Source organism: Oryzias latipes, chromosome 10, assembly GCF_002234675.1.
Source record: "Oryzias latipes chromosome 10, ASM223467v1".
Lineage (NCBI taxonomy): Eukaryota > Metazoa > Chordata > Actinopteri > Beloniformes > Adrianichthyidae > Oryzias > Oryzias latipes.
In genome coordinates this window covers 8,169,524-8,180,538 of record NC_019868.2, presented here as the reverse complement: position 1 = coordinate 8,180,538, position 11,015 = coordinate 8,169,524, and the positions used below count along the sequence as shown (strand labels likewise).

Genomic DNA, 11,015 nt, shown 5'->3' with positions numbered 1-11,015 from the left:
GTAAGTCTGGGTGTGTTTCGAGTTTGGGGTGTCATTTTCCTTTCAAGCCTCTAAATGCATCATCATATCAGTTCACGTGTCCATATATTTCTCCTTTGATCTATTAGTCTTATAGGTTTTATGTTGAATGCTCTTCCTGACTCTACCCTCTGCATTTACCGGGCTAGGGACAGTCACTAGCAGGACACTGGTTTGTGCCTTGTTGAGGCTGCATTTATCTTTTGTTTCTGTTTGTCTGTCTAGTTGTCCATCTTTGCTATTTTTTGTTTTGAAATTTCTTTAATTAGGGCTGCACGGTAGCACACACCAGAACCAGAACATCAACGGGGGACCTTTCTGTGTGGAGTTTGCATGTTCTCCCCGTGCATGCGTGGGTTCTCTCCGGGGTCTCCGGCTTCCTCCCACCGTCCAAAAACATGCTTCATAGGTCAATTGGAAACTCTAAATTGTCCTTAGGTGTGAATGGATGTGTGATTGTGGTCCTGCAACAGACTGGCAACCTGTCCAGAATTTCCCCCAGAATTTCCCCTGGCTTTGCCCACAAGTGGCCGGGATAGGCTCCAGCAGCCCCATGACCCCGAAAGGGACAAAACGGCAGAAGATGAATGAAATTTTGCGGATTTTTGCAGGCCAACATATTAGGGGGCAGAAACACAGGATTTGGGGGGTATTGCCCCCTTTGCCCGTGCCTATATCTGGCCTTGCCCCATCTGCAAATGTTTTTTGCTCATTTAAAGAACGTTTTTAAGATTTTCTGACACATTTCTTTACCGTGTACAAAGCCACGAAACCCAGAAAAACAGATGCTTGTTCTGAGGACTTTCTAACAGAAATTCATGGACAATCACGATGTATCTGCTCATTTCTTAAGAAGTGGTGACAGAAGGGCACATCCTGCATATAAAGAAGAAGAATGGCTTCTTCTGAGGGCGTGCCTCTAAACAAGAGCACCTTCAGTCCTGGTGCTGTGAGCCCTCTTTATCTTAAAGGTGTTGTGTAACTTCTGTGGATCCGGGCCAGAACCCACACACTGACTGCCTCACCAATTAAACATCATTAACATGATCCCCAAGGTGTGCTTCCTGTTGAGCTTGATGTGGAAGCACTCTGCCTTTCAGCAGGCTGACAGCCGGCCTTAATTGGCTCTTGAAAGACACTAACGCTCTTATGTAAGGTTCTAAAGGCAGCTAGAAAACATGCAGCTCTTCACTGCAAACTATTGGATACTTGCAACGATTTCAATTCTTGTTTTTAGACATTTAAGATATTGTAGTAAGTATGAAGTAGTTTTAACTTTACACCCTCATGCTTTTCTTATAATCAGCATTGGGTTTTTTTGTCTTAAGAAGAGCTGGAAAGAAGGAAAAATTATTATTAAAATGAGTCAAAATTATTTTGCTCCATACTCATTAGAAAATAGAAAAAAACTTGATTTAAGACTCAAAAAACTCCAATGAAACTTCCAATGAAAAGTCAGTGGAAAAGGGGACACGTGTTGGGCTTCCATGATACAAAGTATCACGTAAAAACGCCAGTATGGACGTTCCTATGGCGCTCCAAGTATAAAATGCGTGGCCGTTAAACACGCATTGAGAGTTCACCCAGTTGAACTTTGACCAATCAGGGACTTGGATTTGGTAGTGACGTATGGATGGCACACTTTTAATTTTCAGAAGTACCAACTTTTTGAAAATTGATCACAGAGGAGAAATGAATATTTGTGGAATTCTATGACACCAAGTCATTGGAGCTGTGAAAGAAAAATCCTGGAGCAAGATTCATCAGATTTTCACCCTTTGACATTTCACACGAGACTCTACAAAGTGTACATGGTGGACATGTGTTAGTGAACAGTAGAAAAAGAAGGAGAAGCCCCTTCCTGCTTGTTCAGTCTGAACACCATGGGCTATAGTTCTGTTCAAGAATCCATGTTAGCGTGTTCTTAACCCTTGTGCTATCCTAGGCACTTTAACATTGGGAGTTGGGTCATCTAGACCCACTAGACAGTGCTCTGAACCTTTTTGTCTTCAGTGATTTGTGATCTTCACTGGTGTCCATGGATTACATGAAATCTTTCCACCTTTATCCACCTTTGTCATGGTAGGGAGAACACGTCAATATAAGGGTGGGGTCATCTAAGATAGCAGCGTATTTTCCCTTTGTTTTAACGCTTGTGTGGAAGTCATTGTTTCTAGATTTTGATATTTGGCTGCATGAACAGAACATTTAGCAACTTTCTAGTGATTTTCTAGAGATTCTTATTCTACTTTTTGCAGCACAACCTTCTCGTGCCGTGGCGTGTGTGTCTCTGTGCCGTGGCGTGTGTGTCTCTGTACAGCTTCAGTGTCACAACCAGCCGTTCTGCAAACCAGGAATACAAAAACACACACATACTCTTTTTTTTTTTCTATACTCAAAAGTCTTTTATAATCAAAAATATCCTCCGGGCATTTACAGTGTAATACAAGAAGTAAATCAGTTGTTGATGGCCTTTACAGAAAATGAAGAAATATATCCATTTTTGAATTATGTTACAAATGGCAAAAAGAGAGGGAGGTCAAAGGGCATGCTCAGGCCAACCCTGATCACCCCCCCCGCCCTCACCAGTTAGCCCTGTAGACCTGTCCCACGCCACACAGAGCTATGTGCACGCTCACGGAGTGCATGTCTTCCAGCTGTGAGCAAAACTAGGTAATTAATCCAGTGACGGTAGAAACCGGTGCTCTCCTGCAGCTCCTGGGGAGCCAAAAAACCGTCTGCAGACACAGAGGAACTCAGTTCAAGCTCCTGAGGACTCCAAACATCCCTGTAACCATGACAACACAGAGTTTTTAAGCCTCTTCCACCTACGCAGAGTCCCTGAAATGTTTTTTTTCAAACATTTTTTCTTGATCTGAAATCCCTCCTGTGTGTCCTTCTACAGTCAGCTGAGTCTGTGATAGCTGAGGGTTCGATGCTGTGCCTTTTTCCTGCTGCTACAGTGTCTGCGCTGCCGCGTCTGCCTGGCGTCCCCCTTCCACATCCCAGAGGTGTCAGCCAGCGCTGCCTATGCGCTCTTGATGCCCTGGAAGCCACAGAAGTTCCAGCGTTTCTCCAAACTGGCTCCCACTCCAGTCAGCTCCTGTCTGAAGGTGCAGGGCAGCCGAGAAAGAAGAGCCTCCACCTCGCTGGGGTTTATCTGCACAGGGACACACAAATAGGGGGAAAAATGGAATTTATGAGACTAATCGAGAGTTTGAAAATAGTCATTAAGTGTTTTACGACCGGGGCAAGCTCTTGATTAGAGAAACAGATCAACCGATACATACAGAGGGGCAGAAAGTATGTAGTCAGCCACCAATTGGACTATTTTTCCCACTTGCTTATGCTGATAACCAAGTATGAAAATAAAGGTTGTTTTCTTTTTAAACTACCAGCAGAGGAGCCCCTGATCCTCTGATTTTCCAGTTTGGATCTCTGTGTGTCACAGTTGTGATGCTGAGCGGTTTTAATTGGTTGCTTTGAGTCATTTTTAGAAAATGTTCACATTGATTGTCATGCTTGCTGGCGTAGAAAGCCATGAAACCTGCTCATTCCCTGCATGTGTTTCTCATCCACTAATGTCTACTGCAGCATTTCTGTTCCACCTGTCTCCTCACAATCCATTGACAGTGGGCTGAGGATCAGTCAGTAACCTCAAACACCAGCTGATGTTTCCAGGATCTGCTGCGGAGGACCTGCAGCGGCTCGAATCAACCAACAGGTTGTCCTATGCTGATGTCAAGATGAATTAAAAGGTCCAACCCCAGAGACAGACTGTGTGTGTCATTTCACAATGAAGCGGTGTGTGTGGAGCCCCCAGATAAGAGAGGACAAGGCTTGCTGTTGTGGAGTCTAGCCAGCCGTGATGACAAACACAGTGTGTGTGTGTGTGTGTGTGCGTGTGGTGATCTGGCGTGGGAACAACAGATGCACGGGAGCAGTCAGGCGCACACAGACAGAAAAGCGTGGGAACATGAACCAAAACACGAACAAAACACTCCAGAAGAAAGGGAACTATATGAGGAGGACTGTTACACACTTCACACATGTTCCACCAAGTCCCGCGTGTGATTAATGCAGACAATTACAACAGAAAGGACACAAATTCATGAAGCGATCAGTGACGTCACACTAAACCCAGATGTTAAGCTTGTGGGTGGATCTGGGCTGTCTGCAGGCGAGGTATGGGCACGGGTACGGGGGCCACACATTTTCAGATCGTAGATCACTCAGACAGCCCGTAGAGCAAAACTATAGTAGAGAACACTTTGGTGACGTCGGTGACGCGCAGGATTTTTCCTTTTTTCAAACCACCAACGTCCTGGGCTCTGCCTCAGGAGCCCGTTAATGTTGTTCAAGTGATGAGTCCTTACGCCTGACAGTTAGAAATGAGGAGATTAGACAATCAGAGTGTAGTTTGTGTGGGTGTCCTATGACTTTCATGTGGGCACTTGTGCATCACGTGCACACCACATGCGTGCCGTCAGTACGGAGCCAGTATGTGCATCTTACTAATGACTAGAGTGTGGCATGAGCGCATCATACGACAGCATCACCTGCATGCTTTACGTGAATGTAACTTACATTATCCTTACAAATACTTCTAGATACACTTACCACACACACACACAACAATGGTACATTCCATTTTAATGATATTGACGTGGCTACATGAGTGAACTGCAAGACATACGTGCACTCCCCTTAATATGAGGCCGCTCCTCTTCACGACAGCCCAACACCTGCAGCATGTGACTAAAGCTTTAGTCTGTTTTCCAACCGCCTGTAACTCTGAGTTTATTTGACAAACAGAACAAAAGGCTTTGTGTCTGACCTATTTCCTCTTGACTGATTTACAACATTTATTTCTCAGTTATGCTGGTTATTTTTCTAAAAAGTATTTTCTTTCTAATCAACTGGTTTCTCATCTCATAGTAGTGGATTAGATGGAGAGATCCTTGTTTAACATGCATTAGTGATTAAAGTGTTAAATTGATAAACTTTGTGCGTAACTGAAAGTTGCCTTTGTAAAATGGTCAGAATAGAGGAAATAAATGACAATATTAGTAAAATATTAGTAAAATTGCTGCATTTGACTAGTGTCTGCCAGGGGAAGTGCACAGTTCAAAAACCAGACTTTCAGGTCCTGGTTCCATGTATGGCATCAAATATTAGGAGAAAGGACACAAACATGCAAATGTAAGGAGCAGTAAACAGGTTGTTAAAACAAATCAGCAATCAGAGAAATGTGCTTTCACATTTTATAAACACATGTTCAGGATGACTGGCTTTAGAAGAAAACATGCAAAGATGTTTGACCCTGTAAAACATGTGCTTCAGTTTAATAAAAAGAGCACCATGCTGAATGGAATCTTCTTCACATGGGAGTTGAAGCGCACAGAGCTGCTTCAGGCCGGCCGATCACCTGCAACGTCTTTTCTTACGGAGGGAAGCCCCCATGTGATTACGGCTCATAGGAAAACACTCAACTGACCCGTGAAGCTCACTTAACACCACAAGCTGCTGCTGTCGTTGCAGGAAGGCGGCCGCCCGTGGAAGAGCAGGGAGGAGGGATTGTGGGAAAGGACAACCGTGCAGCACTAATGCTGAAGGTCAGATGATTGGACCAGTAGGTGCCAAAACCAAATGTCAGCATCTGGCCTGCAGGGGGTTGTGATGGTTTATTTCACTCCAGGCAATACAAACCGTGCCAAAGCACCACTGTTAATCGGATCTGATCTCCCCAGAACCACACTGTAATGACCACTGTAAGATCACAAATCATTGAAGAAAAAAGGTTTAGAGCACTGTCTAGTGGGTCTAAATGACCCAACTCCCAATGTTAAAGTGCCTAGGATAGCACAAGGGTTAATATCTATAACTCAGTCCTTCTATCTGTCAGAATAAATAAGCATTCTTGCTCTGATCTCTTTTTTAACATGTTCTTCATAACCCTCACTTTTTTAACATGATATTTTTTCTTTATTGGAAGTTATTCGAGTCATAAACTGATCAATCAGATGGCTCATCAAAAGTAGGTGGTCTCACGCAAAACGTTTAAAATGTTTGATAGACAGATGCTCACTCCTGATTGGTGAGAGTGGTTGCCATAGAAATGTTGACTCAAACCGACTAAAACCAATCACTGTTTCCTGACGACTTGTGGCTCCAACATGGCGGCGTCCGCATTGTGAAAAAATGACTGACTTCATTTGGTTGGAGCTGGAAGTCCAGCCTTTTCTATGGGTGGCGTCACACTCGGTGCAGCTCTCATTTACAACAGAAGGTCTGCATTGGTTGATCAAAGAACGGCTTACAGGAACTGTAAACAAACATTTACATTTACATTGAGTCACATTTATTTGGCCTGTCTTATATAGCAGAGAGCTGTTTCTGTTTGTTTTTGTGTTACACTCCGCTGTTTTGAGCCATCAACAGACGATGGGGTCGTGCTCTGGTTCCGCTCATGCCACCACACCAGATTTTGCGGTTAGCGTCTGGTACCTTTAAGTCCAGATCACTTGCGGACGCAGCAGGAGCTTATGGATGAACGCCTTTCGTTCTTGGAACAACACTACGACGTTCCAAGAAAAAAAACCCCTGGAGGATCTGATTGGAACAGCGATCAGAGTATGAACAGTGACAAGCTTCTTCCTCCATTTGTCCTCACATTTAGGGTTTTAAAACTCACTAAAGAGAACAGGTAGCAGGATGGTGGGAGTCCACGTCAGCCCCACAGGGGGGGAGCAAACCCTCACAGAACAGGGGAGTAAATAAACTCAACAAACCCATGGACCCCTTAATAAATAAATTAACACGTCCAACAACATTACAGAGGAACAACCCATTTAGGAAACATGAATAGAATGTGAGAACTGATCACTTTAATTTGTAACTGTATTCATTTGAGTTAATGACCCTCATAATTTATTTTTGTCTCAGAAATTTTACCTTCATTTGTTTATTTAATCATCTGTGAACTTACTTAAATTATTGTTGTTATTGCCGCATTCATCTAACTTTTCCATTGAGTTTTACTATCTCAGCTTTTCTATTTGCCTTTTTAAAAACATTTGTTATTTTAATCTATATTCTGTGGACCGGACACTTTATGCTGAGTTCACACCAAATCTGATTTGTGTGTCCTCTGCCTCTTTTTTGGACGCTTGATGAAAAATGTGTCCACAAACTTCATGCTCCTGAGGTGAGTGGTAGGAGCTAACCGTCAAAAGTTTTTACTCTTATTGCTACATGGAAGCAATCTTATTGCTACATGGAAGCAATGACTGTGTATCTTGATTACAGTGGATTGAAGAGACAGACAATGTTTAGAGATCGGGTTTATGTATGTTGAGGGGCTCTAAAAAAGCATCGGTAATCACGTCTCCTTGTCTGGGTTCATGATCATTCAGAGACTCTCCAGTACGGTGAGCTTCACCAGATACTGCAGGAGCTGCAAATAAATGACAACCAATTCAACGGTACTTCCGTCTCTCTGTGACCCACTTTGACAACTTGGTGTCACACATTAGTCAGAGGAGGGAAAAAAAATCCAAACGAAATTAGATGACCTTTTTATTATTGTCCCCATACAAAGAAGAAAATATCCTCAATTTCAGGAGAACACCATCAGATTCGCCTCCATGTTTGTTTTGGACTCCACCCGCTGGTTGCATCATTTACACGTCATGGACTAAAGTAGAGTCCCTGACTGGTCAACGCGATGCGTCTTGTTTACCAAAGTTCAGATATTTGAACTCTGAAAACATCGTGCTGGGACGCCGAAAACACGCTGCCGTCAGACCGCTGCCCAGCGCCCGACACTCTAAACGCGTCACAGGACCTCTGATCACGTCTGAACATTGACTTATCATTGAAACTGGACGCTCCTGACGCCCAAATTGATGCTCAGTCTCTTTTTTTCAGTGCCGCGAGCTTTAACTTCACAAACTGTTGGAACCAAAGAAACGGAGTAGTTAATCACCTTAACATATACAACTGTCACTTCCTTTCCTGCTGCCCTGAGAAAATATTTTTCTTCTGTCCCCAAAAATGACCAAAGAAATCTTAATGCTTGCCAGAAAGCCCTTTCTTTATTTACGGTGGATTTTGGCTGCCGCTCACAGAGGACGGTGTGATGATTGTTACCTTGGTGTCCAGGCGCTGCAGGTAGGAGCAGATGTACTCGATGCTGGCTCCGAACGGATGCACATGCAGGAACGTTGAAATGATCCCTAAAGGAACAACAAATCGGGATGATGTTACCGCTGAGCCATGCAACATACCTTCAGTTCCACTCATCGGTTAAAAATTCACAAGCGTTTGTACAAGTCCTCCTCTTCTCCAGCATGAGGAGCACCAGCTTCAAGGGACTTTTCCCAGAGTCCCATTACTGCTAAGAGGCTCTTGTATGTTTCAGCTCCAGATTAGAAGGAGTGTTTAATGACGGCTTTGATGCTATTGTCTCTCATCAAAGCTCTACTTTCCCTGAGCTCAAACCGACCATCTGCTATGAGCTCGGAGGATGGAGCGGGAGAGAAGTGGGGGGCTTCCTAACCACATATAGGGCAAAAACTCAAACAAACACGCAGCCGCCAAGCTCTCTGCTGAGCACCAAAACGCACAAGCTCCAGGCTTTTAAAGGGGAAAACGCTCCTGCAAGACTTCATTTTTGTCACCTGCAGGAGGTCAGATCAATGTGTGCACAAACAAAGTGTCAGAGTGGGGCGGCTGCAACAAACGGGAATCTATCGGCGCTCCCAGACAGACGAATCAGTGATTTATTCGCCAGACAGACTTTGCCGTCCAAAGTTATTGCCTTAAAGCTGACAAAAATGTTATCCAGCTGAAAACAGCCAGCATGTGTCAGTATCAGAGCAAAAAAACGGTTCATTTCCCATTTAGAAATTAATAGACCCCATCCCTGAATGTTCGAATTGTTCGAAAGCTCTTTCTTGTCAGACTTTAAACACTTCTTTATGTTTTTTTTTTTACCCACAATGCAGACCGTGTTTAACTCTTTCACTTTGGCTTACTACCACAGTCCAAAAACATGTTTCATAGGTTAACTGGTGACTCGAAATTATCCCTACGTGTAAATGGGTGTCTATTGGAGCGAGATTGTGGCCCTGCAACAGACTGCCCACCTGTCCAGGGTGTACCCCGCTTCAGCCCAACAGTGGCTGGGATAGGCTCCAGCAGCCCCGTGACCCCATAAAATATAAAAAAGGGTTCAGAAAATGAATGAATGGATTTAACCCTTTAACACCAGAGCTTTAGCTCTAACATTTACATACTTTTGACTATCGCAACTGTTGAACTGCTTACGCAACTAACATAATTCCAGCAGATTCTGTTGCAGGAAACGGTTTTGCACCAATAGGCAACGCTTTGCTGCCATTATGTTACACTTTATGCTAGTAATGTATTGCACAGTGGTGCAAAGCCGATATAAAAAGCTGCTTTTCTCCTTGTCAGAATTAGCTGATTCACATTGATCGCCTTAACGGTCAAAGAGTTGGGTTAGGTCAAGGAGCGCGTGCTATTTAAGCGTTTGATATGTTAATGGGTTAACACATTTCGAACACCCTTTTTGTTTATACAGGAATCACACATACTTTAGTCACTTCAGCCCATTTTGACTAACTGGGTCAAAGAAATATGACAGGTTTGCATCTGTGAGACTTCAGAGATCCTGTCCTGCTCTGATCAAACAGCAACATCTGGCTGCAGAGGAGAAGGAATGAGGACACTAACAGTCACAGACAGAGAGCCCGTCCATCTGTGAATGATGGTGTTAGGATAGAAACATGCTCAGGCACAGTCAAAGGCTGATCTTTACTCGTGAAACAGCAGGAAGAACAGTTCTCTGAGCTTCAGTGATCATTTCTAAGAAGACCGAGAAGATAAACGGATGTGTTACCCTTAAGGCCCTAAACATTTTCACCCTTTAACACAGGAGTAGCATCGGTATTGGCATTCTTTTAACTACCGTAAGTCTTTACCGGTTTACGCTATATAATTATATATATATAATTATATATATATAATTCCAGCGGATTCTTGAGTGGAGAGAAGCAGCACTGGACAGATATGCCACACTTTACAGCAGTAAAGCTTACACAATCAGCTGATTCTGTTGCCTTTGTAACTTTATGCAACACTTTCCGTTAGTAGTGTGTTGTTTTTTATGTGCAATGTCGCTTTTCTCCATCTCAGAATCAACTGATTCATGTTGACCATGTGACCACTCAAGGAGTTATGGTATGTCAAAGAGCATGTGTTACTAAGGTGTTGCCAGCGACCTCTCCAAGGTTTTAGACCTACTCTGACGAAAGGGGTGTTTCTGGTGTTTTTAACATGTTCTTGTTGTTACGGTTTCTGTTTCTTTGCCCTTGTGGTTTGTTTCCTTTTTGTTCTGTGATGTTTTCAGTTCACTTCCTGTTTTATTTTGTAGGGTTTCCTGTTTTGTTTTTGTTGTGAGTTTTACTTTGGTTCCCCATCCTGCCTGATTGTGTTCACCTGTGTCTCGTTTGTCTGTATGTATTTAAGTCTTGTCTTTCCCCTCCTCCTGTGCTGGTCGATAGTTTGTATTTGTGCTGTTGCCTGTTTTCGAGCGTTTTGTCTTTCGAGTCTTCGAGCCTGCTTAAGCAGTGGTTTTGGTTTTTTCTTGTAAGTTTTGTTATTAAAACCCCCATTCCCTGCATCCTCCTGCCTCCTCTCCTCTCTGCGCCTGGGTACGTCCCTCCTATTCCCCCCCGTAACACTTGTAGCACTTTTCTCATGATGGAAGACATTTACATTAAGATATTGCATTTCTGAGTATGTCTTTACTCAAACTGTTGTAAAACTGCCAAAAGGCCTGCCCATAACTCAGACGTGAACTTCTAATGCAGTTTTGCAAAAACTATGAAAATGAAAATGACTGAGGTTTCTTGATTTTGGCTAAAACGGAATAATCACAATTAAAAGACCACTGGGAACACTTCAACTTT

At 43.4% G+C, this 11,015-nt stretch overlaps 1 protein-coding gene across 6 annotated transcripts in view; it reads right to left on the bottom strand.

Moving 5' to 3' along the window:
* Positions 1 to 2,396: 2,396 nt before the first annotated feature.
* Positions 2,397 to 11,015, bottom strand: part of enox2 (ecto-NOX disulfide-thiol exchanger 2) — a 206,680-nt gene continuing 198,061 nt past the window's right edge. For all 6 annotated transcript variants that reach the window (XM_023958990.1, XM_023958993.1, XM_023958992.1 and 3 more), the window contains 2 exons: positions 8,170 to 8,255; positions 2,397 to 3,178 (listed from right to left, as the gene is read on the bottom strand). In XM_023958990.1, coding sequence (XP_023814758.1) covers positions 3,047 to 3,178; positions 8,170 to 8,255 — 218 coding nt within the window. In that variant the 3' untranslated portion in view covers positions 2,397 to 3,046. The remainder of the gene's footprint in view (positions 3,179 to 8,169; positions 8,256 to 11,015) is intronic.